At 47.3% G+C, this 22,816-nt stretch overlaps 2 protein-coding genes across 2 annotated transcripts in view; one reads left to right on the top strand and one right to left on the bottom strand.

Moving 5' to 3' along the window:
* LOC119395565 (WD repeat and coiled-coil-containing protein) overlaps positions 1-7,503 on the bottom strand; it is a 253,218-nt gene extending 245,715 nt beyond the window's left edge. Inside the window, exons 1-2 of the mRNA XM_037662540.2 lie at positions 7,318-7,503; positions 6,748-6,883 (exon numbers count right to left, since the gene is read on the bottom strand). Of these exons, the coding sequence (XP_037518468.1) occupies positions 6,748-6,883; positions 7,318-7,372 (191 nt within the window). The 5' untranslated portion in view covers positions 7,373-7,503. The remainder of the gene's footprint in view (positions 1-6,747; positions 6,884-7,317) is intronic.
* Positions 7,504-7,700: 197 nt separating this feature from the next.
* Positions 7,701-22,816, top strand: part of LOC119395564 (microsomal glutathione S-transferase 3) — a 111,685-nt gene continuing 96,569 nt past the window's right edge. The window contains exon 1 of the mRNA XM_037662538.2: positions 7,701-7,807. The gene's annotated coding sequence lies outside the window, so the exon portion shown is untranslated. The remainder of the gene's footprint in view (positions 7,808-22,816) is intronic.

Below are 22,816 nucleotides of genomic sequence, written 5' to 3'. Positions count from 1 at the left end.
TGCCCCGCAAGTTTCTTTAATCTATGCGAATTGGAATGTACATACGGAATCACAGCAAACCGTTTTCGGTCGCATTGTGAAGTTGGTATCTGGTTGTCAGATTGCGCATTAGCTTGAATTCTCTTTAGCAAACGCTCAGAGGTAGTTGCCAGAAAAGAAGTGGGGAAGCCGGCCGCCATTAGCCGATCGCACTGATTCTGGAAGCTTTCATCTATGGTATGATGACACGATTTTGAGATGGCCGAGAACAAACAGGAGGTGGCAATACCGTTTTTTACAAGTTTTGAATGGGCCGATGTGAAGTTTAGGAGGGGCTTCACCGATCGTGGAGCGCAAATCCAACAAACATGCTCACTTTTAAATCGCACATTTAGGTCAAGAAACTGGAGTTCATTTTTATGATTGGGAACTTCGCACATGAAAACAAGACCATTCCCCCTTTCCCTAAATGCTTTGAGAATGTTGACCATACCATGGGTGCCGCCCTCGCTTTCCATGAAGACTAAGTAATCATCTACATACCTAAATATATGTGTGCCCCAACCCTCGAAATCTCACTCGAGATCGCGATCTATCCTACTCAACAAAATATCACTGAGAACAGGGACAACTCTAGAGCCTATGCAGACACCCGAGGCCTGAACAAACAAATCCCCTTGCCATGATGCAAATGTAGAATCAAGATAGAAACGGAGAAGTTCAAGAAAACTTTGCACTGATCAACGTCCATCATTGAGCAAACGTCCATCATCACTCGCCATCATAATCAACGCACACGTGAGATTTCAGAGGCGTACCACATGGCTAAGTGCGATAGTGTTTGTATAAGTCAGCCATCAGTCTCATTACCGGAACAAGAAATCCGTTTCATTGATCGAGTGTAATCTTGCGTGGCACGTGTGTTTCTGTATATATATTTTGGTTTTTTCAAATAAAATCTTTCAGTTGAAGATCAGCGCTTGTCCCGTCCTCTTCTCTTGTGTGCTTTGTCAATTTCGTGCGCTGCGCAAAGATGGATAAGTTCCAACTCGCCCGCCTATCAAGCCAATAGTATCGCTGACACAGGCTGTTGTAGGCTTTGCAGGTCGGTGTGGAAAGCAGCGCACATTTCCGTGCGCATGTGACGAGGTCTCACAAGCCTTCGGCCATCAGACGCATAATTCTGTTGATTGAGGGGTCCCTTCGGCCATGTTGGCAGTGTGGTCACGAACCAGGGGGAGTTTCCGGGTACCGGGAATCCACATACCTCCACCAAATGTGACGTGGTTTATTGACGCGTCTTCGGGGAAAGTCGAGAGGCGTCGAGAGTACGGCATCGGAGAGCGGAGGGCCTCGAGCAGCCAAAATCCGGGCAAGTGCGAGCTCGTGTCCCGTGCTACTATTGACACTGCGGCTTGCATGCTTGCTTGCTTGCTCGTGCGCTTCGTCATCGGCCTCTCTTCGCTACCCTACCATTAGTAGGTTCATCCATTTAGGCTGCTCTCAGTTGGAATACAGACTGGTGGGAAAAAAACAACAGCTAAATAATTGGAATTGCCGATATATCTTGCAGTGTACGTACAATACCAACACTGAAATATATGCATAACTGTAGCTACAGTAGATAATAGAAAATTAGAATTTTTTTTTCCTTGTCCACCACTGTATGACACAAATCATACATACTGCGCATATCTTTTTTTTTTATCTGACGTGGTCCAACTTGCATAGCTGATAATGTGAAAGCAGCAATGAGTCATAGCCAAGATGAACAAAGGCAGGCCATTCAATGCAAGCACTGCTAAGTGGAGTGACACAAAGAACAAATCTCACATAAGACAAAGCTGTGCATCAATCCCAAACATAGGTGAGCCACGAGTAGAAATACTTGCTCGGAAATGTTGCCAACTGTTGCATGTGCCTGTAGCTTCACTGAAATATCATCATACAAAATGACATGCATATAAGAGCCAAGCAAGGCAACATTCATCAGCTTGCAAAGAGCTTAATATCGGAAGCACTTTAACAAAAGGTGCCAGAGAGACTATAATGAAAGTCCAGTGATGGAAGCAGATTCACTCCATCTAATGTGGACATAACAAACCCTTACAATCGGAATGCTCTCATCTTGTACTGGAAGCCAGCCTTGGCTACAGTGCCATGACTGGCTATGATTGCTGGATGCACAACAACAGTTACCACGAGACACTGCTTCAAGTCATACACAACACGGGCCTTACAGCACACATCTAGCACACATGTACACATAAACCATTATGTCTTACCGCAAGAAAATAAAGATCGCAAGTACCTCCTGCCAGTTATTAACTGACACAAACGATCCCGGCTAATGCTTCTCACACATGACTACGGGCTACACCATCTAGCCCGCTCCCGTTTGCCATGCAGGTCGGCAGACAAAGCTTTCCGTTTTCCAGGAAAGCAAGCTGTCTGGTCCAGCTGCTGAGTTCACAGTGCTGCGTATGCCTGGCCTTTGCATGCATTGACACCATTCACCGCTTATTGATATTACAGTCTGGGGACATTGAATTCAATCTAGGGCCTACTGACCCTGTTATTCTCGCTGGGCTGAAAAAAAAAAAAAAATCTGCTGGGCAGTCTACGCTTTTTTCTGAGGTGTAACTTTTAAAAACGCAAGTACATACCACGGAAGAAAAACACTATTAGTGACCTCAGCAGCAGAATAACACAGCTAGAAAAACACTACCAAAGCCACTAACACAATTGGGGACCAGAATGCTAATGCATTGAAAATTTGGAGGACCGGTTTGAGGATGCAGAGGATTGCTTGCGAGCGAACTCCTCCGAGTAGCAGCCTCTGCCGCCTGAATGTCAAAATTCATCCAAAGGCTGGCCACCCCTTTAAGCCCCGTGCGATTGTAGTGGAATTTACATCTTTCAAAACTAAACGAGACGGCAAAAAAAGTGAAAGGCACAACTTACGCAGTTAGGCACAGCTTCTCTCATTCAGTCCAAAATGCATGAAAACACGCCTGAGCAAACTGACCGCTTTTTTATGCCCTTACAAAACGACGTTCCTTGGCTCAAAGAAATCGCACGGCATCAACAACTGCACGACTAGCTATTTCTGTTTCTATATTCTACACTAACGTGCACAGCTTTCTTTCAAAACGCGAGCAAATATCTAGTCTTGTCTCACCACAGCGCCAATATAGCCATGCTAACCGTAAAGTGGCTGTCAAGTGAGGTTACAGACGACAGAATCCTCGCTCGTCTCCCGAATTTCAATGTTTTTCGAAACGATTGCAAAGGCGCCCGAGAGGTGGAGGTGTTCTAATCGCCACTAGCAAGTCACTATCGTGCTCGATCGGTTGTTGACTCTGACTTGGAAATCTGGTGGGCTCTTATTTGTTCTACGCCACTAACTCTGCTGCTCAGAGCCCCAACAAAGCAGCCCAGATATTGAAGTACCTCACTTTTAAGCATTCGAATGCGCTATGCTGTCTGGCCAGACCACGTAACTGTGGCAGGAAGCAGTGCGGAATCACCTCACCAACCCAGGTGACTCATCTGCCCCATGCGATATCACAACCCACGCTCTTCCATTTCAACCACCTGTCCCACCTACGAGGCCATAAATAACCAACCTCAAAGCTTTTTTCCGGAATTTGAAGTAACAGGTCAGTAGACGACAACTGGACAATTTTCAAAAATGAGACGGGGGAATACTGACAACCTCAGTTCGGACATCTTACTGGAAACCATGGCGCACAAAAACATAGGGACAACTAGAAAATAAGAAGAAACGATTATTTTAGGCTGCCAAGTTCAAACTGTGCTCACAACTGGGATATACTATAGGGCTGAAAAAGCACTTGCTCTATGCAGCATGAAGCACTTGTTTTTTCACACAGACTCTCACCAATAATCCCAGAAAGCTGTGGCAGGTCCCGCAGCATGCGCACACTACTACATTGAAAAATGATGCTCGGTAATGTTGACAATGCTGCTTTTTCATCTGTTTTCACTAACCAAACCCACTTGGCATTTCCTGCATTACCAAACTGTATTCTCGCTTTTATGTCACGCATAACATTTATCCCAGAGCATCTGTTATAGAATAAGTGAAACTTGGGCAGGTGTGCACAAACGCTGAATTAATGTTCCGAGTCGCTAATATTTTCTTTGCATGGAAGGTGACGCTTGAGTGCCCTTCCAATAACGTGAGGTGTCCCACAAGCTTCCGTTTACGTTACGTCAATGGCCTAACTGTGCATGTCTCCTCCGGTATTCGTTTGTTTACCAATTACTAAGCCCACCGCCATCCAAGATGAGCTTAATGCTGTTCCAACTGCTAACGTTACCCTCGAACATGTGCAATCATAGAACTGTGCAATGATCTCAACTGGTGAGCATATATTGCTAACATTATATCATCTGCAAGCAAATCTTGAGGTGTTCTGAAATTTTTGACCTTAGGCACATCCCAAAGCATGGGAAACTGCATGCCCCTCTCAATGGGAATACGCGTCTGCAATCTGGAGCCAAGAGTCGACTCACTCGAGGCCATTAGGTTCATTCATTCTTCGTATTCGCATAACACCGTGGCATCATCCCTCAAACCACTGCCTTTTTCGCATATTTTTTCACAGCCTACTCGCTACATTATTGTGCACCACACTAGCCATCCGCTTCAAGTTGCCCGGCCACGTATTAAAATGGCTAGAATGACCATTTTCTACTGCCCGTCTACTTATTTTTTCACAATGTGGCAATAAAAAGAATTTCCACCAATTCCTTACACCCTTGAGGGGTCTTAAAAGAAAAACAAAGTGATTGTGCTTCTCCGAGGCAGCTCACATGTTGATGCAGGCACAAACTATTATTGCGAACAGCGTCAAATACACTGGTTTCAAGGAAATGAAAAGGCAAGTTTTTGTGTCGGGCAAGGAAGCACCGAGCGGTTACAGAATACCGCATTGCTCCTGCACTGACTGCAGACGGTGATGTGGTGTGTGGACACACCTGGGGTGAGAAATGCATGACGCATATCACATCTGCCATTCAGTCCACCTCCTTTAAGTGGTATGCAGACGAAAGTTCCCTACTTGCAGAAAATTTAGAGATTAGCACTTTTTAGGCACCTAGCTTTTGTAGATCATCATTTGCTGAAAAGCTTAAGCACTAATTTATTCTTATGTTTATATGTGGCTACCAGTTATATGCATATGTGGTTATTGTGCATATTTTATGAATGTATGTATTATTGTTTATGTATAATTTTTGTATGTATAATTGTGTATTTATTATTATTATGTATATATGTCACTCAATTGTAAACCCACCCCTTATGTAATACCCCCCTTGAGGGGGCCTTTAAGGAAATAAAAGTGAAGTGAAGTGAAGTGAAATGAGGTCATATTTAAATTGAACTGCGTCCACACGGGCAGAAATTGATATGCATGCAATTTAAGTAATGCTGATTGTTAACATGATAAGCAGCCACCTCAGCATTCATGTGCAACATGAGCTACTGTGTGCACTTTCTAAATATATGAAATGTCAATACGAAAGCACTTCCTTGAAAGGGCATGACCAGAAATCTTTTTCAAGGGGTCCCCCCTCCCCGCCCCGTATATACACGCACGTGTTTGTATGTGTGCATATACACATATATAGTGTGGCAGGAAAGAACAAGCACTGACCAATCCTTGAACTAAAAAGATTATTTCACCCCACTATGTACGGGGGCCTCGTTCACAAGTGTCCCGAAGTGGGACTGAAACGTATCATTTTTTTGTTTCAAGGATTGGTTGGTGCTCGCTATTTCCCATGAGTAATTTTCCTAATTAGAGGGGCTTCCCTCAAATCCTGCATTTCATATATAAAATATGAAAATTTCTGGGGTGAAGTGTTCAATTCCCCAATGCCCAATCTGATCACATTAAGCTTTTCATGACCTCCAATTTCTCGATCGCCTGGATGATAAGCCGATGCAGGTTTTACAAGAAGGGTTAAAGGTGTGTTCTTTTTTTACAACGAATGAGTAATGAGAAAAAAAATGCATGCACGCATAATTCATTTTCTCGCAATCTCGCGAGGTTCTACCTTACAAGCTTCGAACCGCGAAACTGTTATTTTGGCGCATCAGAACATAAATTCCTTCCCACTTGTGGCCGACCATCGAGGCAAGTTTAGGCCTAGTAAGTGAAAGGCTCGCTTGCCGGACGTGTTACAGCGGCTTCTCCGCCTCGGCACGGAGGCCGTCGGAAACTCAAAGGACACTTCACTGCACGACACCCTGCGCTGTGGCTGAGCCCGCTTTCTGCAAAGCCGCGCTCGCGGTTTCGGATGCGACACCGGTGCATGTTCAGGCGGCATATCGCATCAGTATGCACGCGCAAAGAAAGCTCTCCCGAAAGCAATCGTGACTCTCATGTATATTTTCTTCGCGTGGGCCGTTTGAGCCATCCTTCCTCTGGACGACAACACGGATAGCTGCACGTCCGCGCACGAACGGTCATCGATATGCGATTTCAGATATCGATCCGCGTGCAGAAGAGAGAGACGTAAAATAGCTGATCCCTGAGGCTATTTTATAGCGCCACTGAGGGACCCTAAACTGGCCCATAAATTATTCAATACGAGCACGCGCGGCGATCGAGATACGTGCAGACATGTATCGGGGACGGTTATTCGCAAGCTCGTCGCGCGTCTGCAACCGAAGCAGCTAAGGTGCGATACGTGGCTCGACAGATAGCCGCGAGGACAGAAAAATGAGGTCACCTGAACAAGCCGAGCACCTGGTGACGGCAGAAGTGGACCTGGTGATGACTGGTCGACGAATTCTTGGGCGGCTGCAACGGTGTGATGAACACGCAGTCGCCGTCCGCCCAGATGAGGCCCACGGTGCAATAGAAACCTGAGCAAAATCAGGTGGTGGTTGGAAAGGAAGATGAAAATAAAAAAAATGTGTGTACGATATAAAGTACCGCTCCGAAGCATGCATGGATATGCGACACGCTCGCACGGAAGGAGTCGATCGGCGGATGCCTTTCGTTCCAGTGTGAGCGACGGCATCGTTCTCGAATCCGCCGTCGCTTCAATGGAGTCGAGCGAGCGGCCCGTCACACCTGAGACCGTCTACGCGACTTCCCCTCCTTCCTCCGCGCGGATCTCCGGCCATCGTGAAAAGCAGATCGTGCACACCGATTGTTGCGAACACGCCGCCAGCGACGACGGCGCGCTTTTGACAGCGGCCGGGATGGGAGGCGCGCGAGAAGCGATGAGAGGGACATACGCAATGCGACCGCGGTTGGTCGCACGGCCGGGGTCGAGAAAGAGCGTGGTACTAACAGCTTCTCAGGGCATTGCATCCGGTGCGCCTGATCCTACAGCGCGACAGCTCCATCCTTCCTTCTCGGGCCTGGGGTCACATTCCTCGTCCACACATCGCCACGATTGAAGCGATTTAAGATCAAGTCCAAAATCCGGAAGGACCGCAGTCCGCAGTCCCACTGGGATGCTCGTAGCCACTTTCCGCACTGGCTGCCAGGTGTCGCCTCTCAATAGCTGAGTTTCTTTTAAATTTGTTGCGCCGAGACCGAGCTACTCCAAACAATGTCAATTATACTAACAAACCTCGTAAAGCTAGAACGCATATTTTCCGCAATCGGGCTTTTTACCTGCATTTTGTTATTTCTTCGATACTGACTACACACTGGCGACAGCTAGCGCTCATTGTCGCCATTTGTAGTTTTGTCGGTGTTTGTGTTAGCCACTGTAGTGTTGTTGTTCTCGCTACGGCCTTCGCATCGACTGTTCGCCTCTCGCGCACGGCACTTGGGTAAGCGAGTGTATTTCTGAGTTCTCAGTTGAGAACTTCCTTCTAATTCAACAGAGGAAGAGCCTGCATTTCGCACCTGTAGTAGGCGTGTCTACGCGCCAGGAATGCTCTGGACTCGCCCGTTCGAGGGGAAGCGGAAATCGTGCAACGCTCAAGTGCGCTCGAACAAAGTACAAAAACGGTCTGCGGGAACGTGGCGGTCCCCTTTGTTGAAAGGCAGTGTCTAGGGTGTCTAGCGTTACGTCTTAAAGCCGTCCCCAACTATCTTGAGTGAGTAAAGTTTACCTACTACCACCTACTACTACTACTAGACGTAACGGTAGGAGCCGTTGCAGTCATAGAAGCAAGGTGTGTGACCGGGCTAGTTGGTATTCCATATTGACGTGAGCAGCGCGTGTAATACACAAAGGACGAGGAACAGCGCTAGTCCTCGTCTGTTCCTCGTCCTTTGTGTATTACACGCGCTGCTCACGTCAATACAGCAGTCATAGAGTTGCAGTTACGTCGGTTACGTCTGGACGTGAGAATAACGAGTGTTAAAAGTTACGTCCAGCGTGACAATAGGCCTCGTGCGCTGCTGTTTCAAATCGGATATGCAGCGCCACTGCGGCGGCTGCTGGCAAATTGTCCCTGTTCCCTCCGTACCGCCGCGCTTGGCCGCAGCAGGTTGGCAATGACCCCTAGCAGCGCAAGCGTGTGTACGCGGCGAAAAAAGTCGACTTCTATCTGCTCTTGCGAGTTCGCATGTCATAAAAGCTACAAGAACACGGCCGGGTAACTGCCGAATGTGCAATTTTATCATTTTCCATGGAATTCGTACGAGGCTGATCGGCGAAAACGTTGGATCGCAGCCGTTCGGCGCGCCCGATAAGCAAACTGGTCCTGTCTTCGCACAGTTTCTTTTGATTCTATCCAAGGTCACTGGCTATTGACACCCTTCCTCGCCCTACTCCCGAATTTTTTTTTTTTAAATTTTGCATGTGTATGTATCATAGGTCGGCAAACTCACTCATGAGTCGACTGACTCAGACTCAGATCGGGTCGTGAGTCTGAGACTGGGTGAGTAATATTTTGGTGAGTTTGAGTCCGAGTGAGTCCGGTTTGAAGAAAATTTTAGCGAGTCTGAGTCTGACTGAGTCCAGTTGAGGGAAATATTGGTGAGTCTGAGTTCGAGTGAGCCCTATATATATTTCTTGAGTGAGCCCGGGTGAGCTCCACCTTTTGCTGCCGACTTGTGGTCCTATCTACTCATCTTCAGCATTATATCAGCCTTATATCGGCTTAAGTTCATACTCAAGTCTATTCACACATATCTCAACACACTAGGATTCACGTGCCACCTTAATATTTATTGATCAGAGGTATGAGTTAGAGGAAGGGGTGCTATGACCTCCCCCAGCAAACTCTTTAATGGGAAGCTCTTGATAAAAATATCTCTTGTGAGTTGCATATTTCATAAAAATGTCCTTACTGGATTGATATACGATAATGATGATATATGATAACTCGTATTTGAAGGTGCTAGATCGAAAGGCGTATCGTATAGCACCGATTATGTGAGATATTGGCGTTAAAAAGGATTGACACTATGATCCAAAAAGCTAATTTTACGGCAACGGACTAATGAGTCAACTCACTCAGGCTCACTCAGACTAAGGTGAAGCCATGAGTGAGTCCGGCTGAGTAATGTATAGGTGAGTTTGAGTCTGAGTGAGCCCGGTTGAGAAAAAGTTGAGGGAGTCTGAGTGTGAGTGAGCCCTCAGAGCAAAATATATTTCTTGAGTGAGTCTGAGTGAGCTCCAATTTTTTTGCCGACCTATGATATGTATACACGCACACATTGAAACGCGCACGGACAAAGATACATAAAGTATGATTTAACCCCCACCGAAAAAAAAAAGTTCTGGCTGCGCTACTGCCCCAGGTAATATTGACACATTGTTGGTTCCCTTGATCCTCTTATTTACTGTTCGCCCGAACGGAGATTTGTGGCAACGATTGCGGCGCAAGACACTCCTCTGCAGTGCCCAATTTGTCGGCTGTGCACGACTGTAGGACTGAGGGGCCTCAGGATCGGCTTCATGATCGCACGACCTAGACAAAAAACACAGTTGCACATGTTCAAAAATATAATTTAGCAAAGTGTTTGACGTACCAACAACGCTAGAAAACTAAAAGACGGGAACTTCTCACGGTCTCTATCTTGTTATCGTTGCTAATATGTCATTTCAACTATCCCCGCTTTCTGCTAATGCACGCCCGTCACAGGACAAGCGACGCGCGAGGCTGCCGATAAAAAGTATTCACTATCGTACGCCAAGAAAAAAGTTTACTGGCTTCTAAACGCTCGTCGTACTCCACGCTTTTTATTTGTGCGACGCATTTTCCGAATATTTTCGACGGACCGACGGCACTTGGAGTTCTTACCTCACGCAGTAAACGTGATTAGCGGCATACAAGTCGCCACGCCGAAGCGAACTACTTCGTTTCAAGTATTCCTGAACGTTTGCTATCCGTCCGTAGCCGCAAAAAAAGCAAGCAGGGCTTGTTTTGCGTTCATGTTTTCACGCATCGACGTTCGCCACACACAACTTCGAGGTACGCGCCGGGAGGAGAACAGGGACAAAATGCCCGAAGTGGCCGCATTGGCGCTGCGCACTCGGGAGAGCGGTGGCGCCATCAACTGAGCGCACGAGGACTATACAAATTAGACTTGCCGAACCGATTGGCATCAGTGGCGCAGCGGCTAACGTGTCGTGCTCGAAACTGTGAGGACGTTGGTTCGAACCTCGCTGCAGAAGGTGTTGCAGAAGTCTGTTGCCAGAGAAGCGCGACGCGGCTCGTGGGTTACGTGCGCCCCCGCTTCGGGGCAGGCGCGCGGGCTAAACAGCGCGTGGCCGCGGCAGCGGCCAGTAGCGCGTGACGGAGACCCTGCCAACCGGCCATTGAGCGTGTTAGCGAAATGGCCGCACTCCCGAAGCGAGGGCGAAGCCACGATTAGTTTTCCGCGCCCGAAGGGCGCAGAGGGCCTTCACTGAGCAACAGGAAAATAATGTACTCACGTTTGTGGAGCCCTGCTCTTCAACAGGGAAAAATCTAGGGACTTTACTCTGGACGTAACGATAGCGGTGACTACAGTTATGTCTGGACGTAACCCTAGCCACAGCCTTGTTGAAACGCCGGCCCCTCTGTCGACAGCAGTTTATTGTTGCGTCACACAAGAGTCATGCTGGGCTACGCAGCTAGCAGTAGTTGAAAAATGAAGTGGGGAAGTTGCTGCACTGTTGCTGATCGAGCGGATGCAAAACAAACGGGTCCATCGGGATTTGGCGACAAGTCATTCATTGCCAAAGAACCTTGCGTGGTGTGTTCATTAGACTTGACGGCTGTTATAGTTCATTTAACTGTCATCCTCCTATCCAGCCGGCGGTATGAAATCTTGGCACAGTGGGTGTGCGAAGATTTTAAAGGGACCAACAACCAATTTTTATGGTATCTGTTGTCTTTGGCGGAACTGAAAGCTTATCGATCCGAATGTCTCATCATGGAATGGTATAGCGCCGTGAAACATTAAATGATCAAAATTTTTGGATCGGCGACTATGACATCGTAAACACAACACATGCGGCAAACAGTGAGAGCTGAGCGCGAGAACAGTTCCGTGTTTGTGCGCGGAGGCTGCTGCACATGCGTGCACTCTGCACACGCCGCGGCTCAACATGTTCCACTAGTTGTCGCGAAGGCAGCGCAGCTTCTCAGCGTGCAGCACCTTTTACCTCGCAAGCAGCACAGAATAGAGCGGGGATGGATAATAATATACATAACCTCATTTTGAGCACTAATTATGGTGCTCATTAAAGCATGAGACTACATACAGCAAAGTGAACGACTCCATACTGAAGCTTCACGGGTCTTCCGCCACGCTGCGCGACATACCAGTTATCTATGGCTTTTAAATGCAATTTATAAACATAAACCTACTCAGATCGTGAAAAGAATGCTTATATCCGTCACTGTGATTCGATGTCTTTTTATTTCCACCGGGATCTAATCACACATTCTGCCCAGTGGCCGGTCCCTTCAACCGTTAAAGAGCTCGCTTCGCAGAAATTCTGGCGTTGTTGTCCGAGAGTGAAAAACGAGAAAGATGCAAATAAAATAATAAACATTTTCGGTTCGAGTGAGAGTTGCACACAGGCTTTCTGCATGCCAAGCAGGTGTTCCACCACAGAGCCACGTCATTGTTTGAAACTGCTTCGGAGAAAAACACTATATGAATATCATGTACTGGGAGGAGTCTCCTTCACGCATGTAATTTTGCGTGGCAGAAGCGTAGAGATCGTGCCAGGCGTCAAAAAATGTGAATTGCACGACGAGCTGGTGTTTTAAAGGGACACTAAAGGCAAATAACAATTTATGTCAGAGTGAAAGCTCAGTGTATGACAACGTCTAAAACAGCAATATTATCAACAGCAGTGCCCTGCGAAATTAAGCTAAATGTATCACACGACGTGCGCCACCAGTGGGACATTTTGGAAATGATCCCGATGACATGAGAGCGTCCGACTGCAATTAACCACTAGTAATCAAACTAGCTGCAATAAAAAAAACATTCCGTGCATCAAGAGACATAGTAAAATGCTGCTTGTTCTCTTCTGTTTGATTCATGGAAAAAAGAACCTATTTGGCGTTGCCATGGAGAACGGCGCGCGTGGAGAGTTGCTGCCGAGGCTGCTGTCGTAGTACGCAACGACGCCTGCACTACGAGCCCTCGGTAGCATGTCGATGAATTATAGCCCAGCGTCGCGCGCCAATGTCGTTGTGTGGGAACGGCTCGTGCGGCGCGCGGCCTGGCGCGGCACAGCTGTCTCTGCCATTCGGGGGTCTCGCGTCGTTTCTTCAAATGGCCCTGCTGTTGAACCTTGAACGACCCGATTGAGGAAAAACGCTTCACGGTGTGCATCGTCCAAGGACACGTCTCAATTGTGGACGGCCGTCATTCGTTCGGAGATGACCTTGGCGACGGCATTCGTGGCCAGAGCCTGCACACTCTGTCACCAGTAAAGACTCGCTTCTTTCGTCCCACTCGGCCTAGGAAACACACCGTTCGCCGGCCGCTCAGAGTTAAATCACTGGACCACAAGAATTTGTCAAGTGCTTCCAATAATGTGGAAAGGTGGTGTTGGATTTAAGATAAACATGAATGCTAAGCTACTTCCCAGCTCCTCTAGTTAAAGGGACCGACAATTGATTTTTCTCGACCCAGTTTTTCACGGCGCAATAAAAAGCTCACCCTTCTTAGTGTTTGTAGCTGCAGCGGTTAATCCCAAAAGCGCGTGGTTATTTTATTAGCAGTATTTCTTGATCTGGAAAGCCCCTTAACTGTATGTAATGACCTCCAGCAACGCTGTGAAGCAATAGCGATGGCAGTAGCCGTCCTCGCATTATGCTCAAGGTGTTGCTTTCACAGGAGTGGGTGAAACTGCGGTTAACCACCTTCATATTGACATTTTCAACCATTGTGGAATATAAGAAGCAGCTAGAATAAGTGTTCCGAACGCTCGTCGTCACATGAGATCTCTTTGCCGCCTCGCGAGCTAGGCGCTCGTGGCTAGCGTGTCGGAACGAAATGTCTTTCGTTTCGGTCTTAGTTTCGTTCCACCGAAGAAATGTTCCGTTTCGTTTCTGTACCGGAAGGGGGAAAAAATGTTCCATAACGGTTCATAACGATTTTTATTTGTTTACAAAAAAATTGAAATTAAAGGGGTCGTGAAAAGAAACTGAGGCTTCCCAGTTGTAATTTTCTCTGCTTCAACAAGGATTAGACATGCCATTTCCGAAATATTTCGGTGCAATAATTAATGACACCCGTTTGAAATTGCCGTTTTCTTGGGCTCCTAAACGACTATGCGGCACTACCTGCCGCCATAGGCATTCGTGTGACGTCATGATAAGGGAAGGTATAAACACAGCGTTAGCTTTGTTTTGCTCTAAAATAATAGATTTATGGGAACCTAGAAAAGAAACAAACAACACAGCAACTTTTGCACTCTGAGTTGCATACTGTGGAAGTACAGCACTTGATCTGCTTGCTTCCGCTTTCAAGTACATCCGGGCTCAGTCGCGTGTGTATTCTTGCCTTCGCTCGCACGGACCACGGTGCAGTGTCCCAGTTTTTTATTTCTGGTTGCGTTAGGTTGTGTTTTGGGTGGTTTAGTCATCGTTATGCCAGCTGTGTGCGTCGTCAGACAGTGCTGTACAACTATAGTGCCTAGAATATACTGTATATTCTAGGCACTATAGTACAGCTTACCAAAAGTGGAAGCAACGTTCGCCCGCACAAGGTGCCAGCATCACAGGGGAGAGTACTTCGGCAGTGCGTTGCGTAAGTCACGTGACAGAAAACGCGGGTGGCACTGTGCACGCCGTGGTCGCCTAGGCAACACCAACACATCGGGCCTGTGCAAATTTTCGCACTTGCTTTTTTGAAAGCGCGCCTGCTGCTGCGACAAAAGTAACTTGTTTAGGTGCTATTGAAATGAAGACAAGTACACTGCATGCTACTACGTTGTAACCGTTTGCTACTGGCGTAGCTTTGACGGAGTTTCATCGCGTCGTGAATTCATATGGAGCCAACCGTGCCTTCTGAAGACGACATCCTCAGAAAGCACCTCCAATGCCTAGAAAAGCTGGGAAACACCTGGACTGGTTACTTGGAGTCGAAGGAACAATATGGCGAGCTTCGGGGTGACCTGGCCTCCATCAGTACTTCATTTCAGACTTGAATAAAAAAAGACGAAGACGCAGACCACAAGAGAATAAAAATGTAATGACGTTTCAGCACCCAGAACGGGAGCCTTGTTCACAATGAGAGCGAAAGGCGGAAGCTAAGTGTTTAGTCCGAGCACGATGCACACCCGTGTTCGCACCGGCCACACAACCCGAGTTCCAACAGCGGTTCCAGAGGTGGGATACAACAATGCGTATTCCCAGCAGAGAGCCTGAGGGACAACATCGGAACATAACGGTGGCGGTAGCGATGGGCCACGCACCTCATACCTAACAACGTATACTGTTTGCCAAACGTGATCACAAACGCGTGCGACCGCACGAAAGAGCTGTCCGAGAAGCGGAGCACATGGCTTATGCGAGTGTAAACAGGAAGGACCTCAGACGTTGCACAACGTTTGTGTGTGCGGGTGTCACTTCATAACAGGCAAGTTATGCTTCCGAATCTCCTCACCTTTTGGCCGAGTGTATCACCACGGAGTTATGCGCGAGGTCAATTTTTGTCGAAACGTGAAGCGCCGAATTGAACACAGCGATCGCGCCTTGGTTTTCGGGAGGCCCTCTTAGCTCTTCATTGAAACGAACCCCGACTGGTCGCCAAACATGTTATTGGGCCATGGTTTTATGCAGCAATCAGCGATGAAACCTGCGCAGTTTGAGCGCCACAAAATGCAGGCGGCGAAGAGCGCCGCTGTAGGTGACTCGTCACTGCAGGCTGCATAATGTCCTGAACGATTCTCATTCATCATCAGCGCGATGCAAACGATCAAAACACGCGCACTACGCCGAACGATCCGCGCACGAACGTAAACACAGCGCGGTCGCTGAGACGTATGTGCTTGGTGATGGCGGACGGAGGACAGGAACTGTTGTCACTTGCATGTATACACTGCCGCAGGAGGAGCCTGCCACGCGGGCTACGCGGCCGCCACAGCCGCTGCGTGGTTTGCGCGTCTCCGTCGCCTAGGCAACCATGACAACTTCCGCGCATGCGCAGAATGCACCACAGCCGCGAACAGCGGCGTGTACCACGTGACTATGCCACCATGACGTGACTTCTGCAACGCGCTGCGAAAATACTCTCCCGTTAGCCACCCTACCCCGTGTCATCCCGTGTCACAGTCGAAACAGTGTGATGCTACGAACCTCGGCCAACTATGGCTCAGCAGACCTCGCTGGGTCGCCATGTTTTGTCGACGACAGAGACTTTTCATTGGCTGACTTAAAGTGACGTCAGCTGTACAGTTGAGGGGAACGTGAGCAGGGAAATCATAATTGTGCTTTTATAGTTATTAAATGAACCTGGACGATAAATTAAGCTAGGTATAGTATTGAATGGACGCCCAGGATTCCGAATACACACGTAGTTGAACATTTTCGGAAAACGTTCAGGACCCCTTTAAGGTAGCGAGAAAAATAGCAGACAAAAACAATTTTTCCTCATAAGAGAATTGCGAATTCTCTGAGCAGGCCGAATGCTTGGCGTCAAAGGAGTGAGCATTATCTTAAAAGCCGCACATTATCGAGTGTAGTCTCTGACATGCGAGACTACTGTTCTGATAAAACAAACTTCAGCGCCGCCAATGTCCTCTCCATGCCGGCACACCAAGGTCCACTTGCGTTAATGTAAACAGCTTTGGTTGCCACTGTTTTCGTTTTTTGCAAAATTTCAACACATCTTTACTTTTGGAATCACTGTCACTGCCAATCACTGCTTTTGGAATGCGCACTAATGCTGTCCCCTCTCTTATTGCCAACTTTTCCCTTTCTGTTCATTTATTAATACCCTCAAGGCCAATGGCATTACAGTGGAGAGTGAGTAAAAGAAACTTGAACCGAAAACTGATAAAAAATATTTAGGTTTCACTAGGGAACGAAAAAGTACATAACGTTTCGGTTACATTTTTGTTCCGGTCAAAGATATCATTTTCGTTACCGGTTTTCGTTCCGTTACGACATAGAGTTTGTTACAATAATACCTAGAGGGGAATCTGGCGCTAGTGTCTACGTGGGCTTCTTGAGTGGCGCTTCAACCACCATGGGAATGATGGGAAGTACAGGCTTCGGATTTGCTTCGGATGGATTAGGTTCTTGAGATTCGCGACGCTCGTTTGCAGAGTGCAAAACAAAGCGATATGAATTTATTTCCAATTAAAACTTGCTTCATTCTTTTGTATGTAAAACTTATTGCAAAAAGTTTGCGTGACCGTGAGATGGTACTGAAACCTGGACAAATTCAACCACCAGGGTATGCATTGCTCTACAATCACAATATAATGAATTATTTTCTTTACAACACTTCAAACAAATGTTCTTGTCTTTCCCCCAAAGTACGCATTATCTATTTTTGGAAATACCAGTACCGTATTGAGTGAGAAACACTTACCGTATCATCTGCTGCAATGCCAGGTGCGTCTGTCCAAGTGGCCTGCTCCCAAAGCATCTCTCGTTTTGTTGTGAAGTCAGAGGAGCGTGATTATGCGCCTACTTAGCTTCGCCGTCGTTTTGCAGTCGCTTTGAAAGAGTTTTGATAAGTAGCGCATATCACAAAACGTGAACTCTATACAATCTCCTGCACTGGCATGGGACACTACGGGCCAAACAACGAAACGTTTCTTTCCTCAGTAAGGAAGCCTTCGTTTTGGTGAGGCCGCCTTATGTCACTCTGAAAGCTTCCTTGCTGAGGAGCCCTCGGTGAAGGCTTCCTTGGCGCTTCCTCAGCTTAAGGTTGCTTTGGGGCTACCTTCGTGCGCCCTTAGGTCCGCTCCTGGCCCTGAACGAGCGCTTCACCTCACAGCTAGCCCACGTTATGAGCTAGCCCACGTAATGCTTGTTTCCGAGGCAACCCTCCCACCCCACTTCTGCAGGGAGACGCGAGCGTGCGTGCACGGTGAACATGACGGTGAAGCACGTTTAGATTGACAGCGTTTAAAGAGGCAGGCGTTTCAGTGTTGCTAGAACGCACCACGTTTTTCGCTCGACTACGGTGGCTTTTCACATTTAGTAATCGCAGTTGGAAGAAAGCGTACACGCGTCTCCATATTAACACTTCACTTTGGAAGTGATGTGGTGACCCAACTTTTTTTTACAGAATAAACGCTTGTGAGCAAAGCTTATATTCGATAATCTCGAACGCAGGAGCGCGGCAACCATTCCTCCCGCGAGGATGGGTGAAGGGAGCTTTCAGAGTACGCTTGCTTCCTCCGTCGGTACTTGGCTGTAAGGAGGCCTCACGTAAGGTGAGGACGCGGTTGAAGGAAAGGAACGTTTCGTTGTTTGGCCCTACATCTATGCGCAGCGATGAGTGCACGATGCTTTGCTAAAACTGTCACATACAACCTGTAAAGCTGCAGCCTGGCAGCAAACCAAGAAACCTAGCGGTCTTCACCCTCTTTGAACAACAAAGGCAATGCTTGAGTGCTTTGCAACGCACCCCACTGCCCACACCTCACAAAGAACGAAACTGAAACTGTATAAAAAGATCCGTAGACAGTTCGCTAGCTAACGAAATCCAATCCGAAGCGTGTACTTCCCATCATTCGCATGGTGGTTGAACGATCGCAGCGCCAGTTTCCTCTCTACGTTATTGTATGAAACTCTATGCGTTAGGACACCCTGCTCGTGGCCTCCGCACTTGGTTCCGGCAGTGCGTCGCCGGAGGTAATCTCGGAGGCCGCGAAGCGCTCTTCGTACTTTTCCAACTCGTCTGCAGGTGCCGCTAGGCCCAAAGGCAACACAGGAAGGGGGAAAGGAACACGTTTTTTTATTTATTTATTTATTTATTTTGTCGAGCATGATGGCACACTTGTCACCACCCCGTTACAAAGGAGACGCTCATAGCATGCATCCATCCATCCATCCACCCACATAATGTCACTGGAACGGGAAAAGTACCGCGACCGTCTGGCCCGCCGCCATATTTGGTCCGGTGCGGCTGAAGCTGCGGCGGCGCAGTGTTGATTTTACGCAGAGTAACACATGTTTTACGCATTGCGTGCGCTTTTGCAGCCCCGAATGATGCATACCGTTATTCTCTAACTGATTAGGAAAGAAGTAGCGGCAGTCTTCACATGCCGACACGTGCACGCACGTGTACTAACGCGATGAAGAAATGCGAACTGCGTGGCATTTACGTGCTCGGCTGTCGGCATTTATTAAATGCAAAGCATTTCTTGGCAAACTTCTGAGACATTGAAAGTGTCTGTCTGTCTGTCTGTCTGTCTCTGTGTCTGTCTAGCCGCCTACGACTTTCTGCTCTCCTGGCCCTTTCGTTAGTGGGATGTATACCAAAATTTGTATGGCATAAGATGACTGTATGACAAATATAAGTGACAGGTCATAACATGAAAATCATAACATGCAAGTCATGAACCGTAAGATTTACACACCACTTTTGGTACTCTTGCGGCCGCTTCTTGAACTTTATATATACCACAATTTGTATGGCGTGACAAGAGTATATGACGACCATAAGTGTCTGGTCCTAACGTGCAAATCCTGACATGCATTTCATGTGCAACATGATTTACATGACATAGTCTCGGAGCGTTCGCGGCCGTTTGATTAAATAGATGTATACCAAAATTGCTATGGCGAGATATTTCTCTATGACAAACGTAAATGACAGGTGGTAACATGAAAACCATGATTTGCATGTCATGTACGGCATGACTTACTTGCAATGCTCATGGTGTGCTCGCGGCAGATTCACGTTCTTGATATATACCAAGATTGGTATTGCGTGAGGTGTCTGTATGATGAACATTAATGGCAGGTGGTAACATAAAAATCATGACATGCGTTCATGATTTTCCTGTTAGCACCTGTCACTTATGTTCGTGATACAGTTACGTCGCGCAATATTAATTTTGGTATAAATCAAGCCAGCGAGACGACCATGAGTGCACCATGAGCATTGCATGTAAATCATGCCTTACATGACATGCATGCCATTATTTTCATCCTATCACCTGTCATTTATGTTTGTCATGCAGTCACGTCGCGCAATGCTAACTTTGGTGCATATCAAGCCATCGAAGTGGCTGCGAGCGTATCATGAGCGTGACATGCAAGTCATGATTTTCTTGTTACCACCTGTCATTCTTGTGTGTCATACAGTCGCCTCACGCAATACCAATTTTGGTGCAGGGGCGTAGGCCGAAATTTTGTTCGGGGGGGGGGGGGGGGGGGCCTTCATGATCTGAAGTGCCGACAGGGCAGGCAGATGTGGTCGAGTGTCGTTTTGTACTGTGTATGTCATGGCAAAAAAAAAATTCAGGGAGGGGGGAAGGGGGGTCAAGGACCCGGTGTGCCCCCCCCCCCCCTGGATACGCCACTGTTGGTGTATATCAAGGAAGCGGACCGGCCATGAAGACACCATGAGCGTGGCATGTAAATCATGCTGTACATGAAATGCATGTCATGATTTTCATGCTACCACTTGTCATTCATGTTCGTCATACAGTCACGTCATGCAATACCACTCTTGGTATATATCAAGCTAGCGAACTGGCCGTAAGCCCACCTTGAGCGTGGCATGTAGATCATGCCGTACCAGATATGCAAGTAATGATTTTCATGTTATGACCTGTCATTTACCTTTGTCATATAGAAATATCTCGTGATAGCAATTTTGGTATAGTCGAACTCCGCTACAACGAACTTCGCTTCAAAGAAATTTTCGGTACAACGAATAATTCTCGTTTCCCCGTCAACAGTCCATAGGAGTCGATGCATAAATATGCTCGCCACAATGAACACTTTTTCTGCTGCTGTTCCGCTTCAACGAAATTTGACAATGCCATTCTTGGCTCAGAAATTCAATTTACCGTGCAATAAACACAATCTCGGACATTTTGGTGCATTGTAGAACATAAAAATACGAATTCAATGTCCAAATCGTGTGTTGGCCATAGAGTTAATATACTGACTCTAGAGGAAAAGCTGGGCCGCGCGACCGCTAACCACAAGAACGCTGACATCTTGGAACGTTGTCATTCTTGCCATCACATATCAATCATAAAGAAGCCTTTGCACAATTAAAAACTTTTGCGTGGTTGTTGTTTTGTGTTTATTTTGAACACTTTTACGAAAGAATACGACGGCTATTTGTGCAATTCACTTTGCGCGGAAAGGAGCGTTTGCATGCTGGTTTACTCGATGGTGCCATCATATCAACACCAACACTCGAGAGTGCGCTCACGGCCGATTGCGCCGTAAAGCCCATGAAACTTCGTTTACGTCGTGTATCTCGTAGCTGTCATTGTGTCTCATTGTGTGCGTTTTTTGTTGCCACGTACCACTCGGATTCATGTGACAGCCCTTTTTTCTTTCAAGCTGAAACCAGTGCAAACCCGGACGGACGGCAAAGAAGAGATGAGACAAGCACTGAAAGTTATGTAACTAGGCGCAACCGAAGTGTTTTTTAGTCTTTTTAACGGCGATAAAATTTCGTGTGCCGTGTATCTTTAGTTTTGATTCAAACTTTCGTGTGACGTCTCACTCACATTCGCCGCTGCACGCTGCAATCGACATTGTTCTGCTTTATGGCACTCTGCGCTGAAGTACGGCAGCAATGAGCTGAAAAAGAACGTGGATACAGGTGTCTTGTCATTGAAAGTCTAAGCAGTGCGCGACCGCGGCCTACGCACTTTGCTTCGAGCTGCGAATCCGTCGAGTGACCCTTGTGCCAGCGAACGGAGAAACCTTATTCGTTATGCATTAGGGCGTGCCTAGTAAAAACCATGCACAAACAGGTGGAAATGTTAACTGTTTTCAGTCAGGCCAGCTGCACAGACAACGCTACACTAACACACGGCTTCACGCATCAAAACACAGCTGATGCTCCCTGAACAGCGCGTAGCTGGCTTAGGTTGGTAGATTAAAACTGATTACTACCGTCAAATTTAGCGAGCGTCTCAGGGTCTGGCAACGTTCGTTTTGTTCCATCATGGTGGAACCCATGCGGTTATGGGTTTCAATGCATGGGCCCTATGGGGAGCTTTTCCTCTAGAGTCAGTATATTAACTCTATGGTGTTGGCACCACCAGAAACCGCCGCTGTTGTCTGAGCATGGGGGCCGCCATTGCTTGATAGCGACGGCGATCAGACTGCCCTGCTTTCGCAACTGGGTTGAGTTGCTTCTTAGTCGCAGACAATCCGTAGCCAAAGCTCAGTTGTCCACATTGGGGTACAATCGCGGAACGATTTCTTTTCTGATGCCTTTCCAATGCTTTTCATGCTTTTCGCGCTTCGCTAGTGGTCAGAGCGACAGTACATATGCGTTATCAACGCGAGCAGCTCTGGGGTGCAATCGCGGAACGATGCATTTTCCAGTGCCAATGCTTTTCGTACTTTTCACACTTGGATCAGCTAGCCGTGAGTGGTGGATAAGAATACCATAGAATAAGGCGTAAATCATCGCTCCGCGATAGCACGCCTGCGTCTCGTCGTTGTCGGCAAATGGCTAGTGTTAGCGTATTAGTGCAACTGTGCAGTTCGTGTTGCGCGCCCGTGCCTCTGTTTCGTTCGTTCGCGGAAGTCGTCATTTCTGCGTTCTTTCCAACGTGGCGTCGCTATGCATGTATGAGAATCGCGTCGTGATGCTGCTGGGCACGCAAAGGAAGCAGCAGACACTTTTTGAATTTTGGAAATAAAAGTTTCTCTGTTCTACCAGCTCAGGTCGGCCATATTTTTTCTATTTCACTACAACGAAATGTTCGCTTCAACGAACATTTTTCCGAGAACCGTTAATTTCGTTGTAGCAGGGTTTGACTTGTATATCCATTGAACTAAACGGCCGCGAGCGCCCCGAAACCATGTGATGTAGATCATGCACATCGTGTGTCGTGATTTTCACGTTAGGACCAGTCACTTACGTTCGTCATACACTCTTGTCATGCTGTACCAATTGTGGTACATTAAAGTTAACGAAGCGGCCGCAAGAGCACCAAGACAGTGACATGTAAATCATGCGGTTCATGACTTGCATGTTATGATTTTCATGTTATGACCTGTCAGTTATATTCGTCATACTGTCATGTTATGCCATGCCAATTTTGGTATACATCCCTTTTTAGAAACGGCCAGAACAGCAGAAAGTTGTAGGTGGCTAGATAGACAGATAGACGGCAGTTGGACGGACGGACGGAATCTTTCGCATTTAATTCCTGCTTAGAATAGCAAAGAGCGCTTTGCCCGATTCCCGCCGCTTGCTGCATC

Source organism: Rhipicephalus sanguineus, chromosome 6 (assembly GCF_013339695.2).
Source record: "Rhipicephalus sanguineus isolate Rsan-2018 chromosome 6, BIME_Rsan_1.4, whole genome shotgun sequence".
Taxonomy (NCBI): Eukaryota; Metazoa; Arthropoda; class Arachnida; order Ixodida; family Ixodidae; genus Rhipicephalus; species Rhipicephalus sanguineus.
Note: the sequence above shows the minus strand (reverse complement) of the source record. Positions and strands in the feature narration are given on the sequence as shown.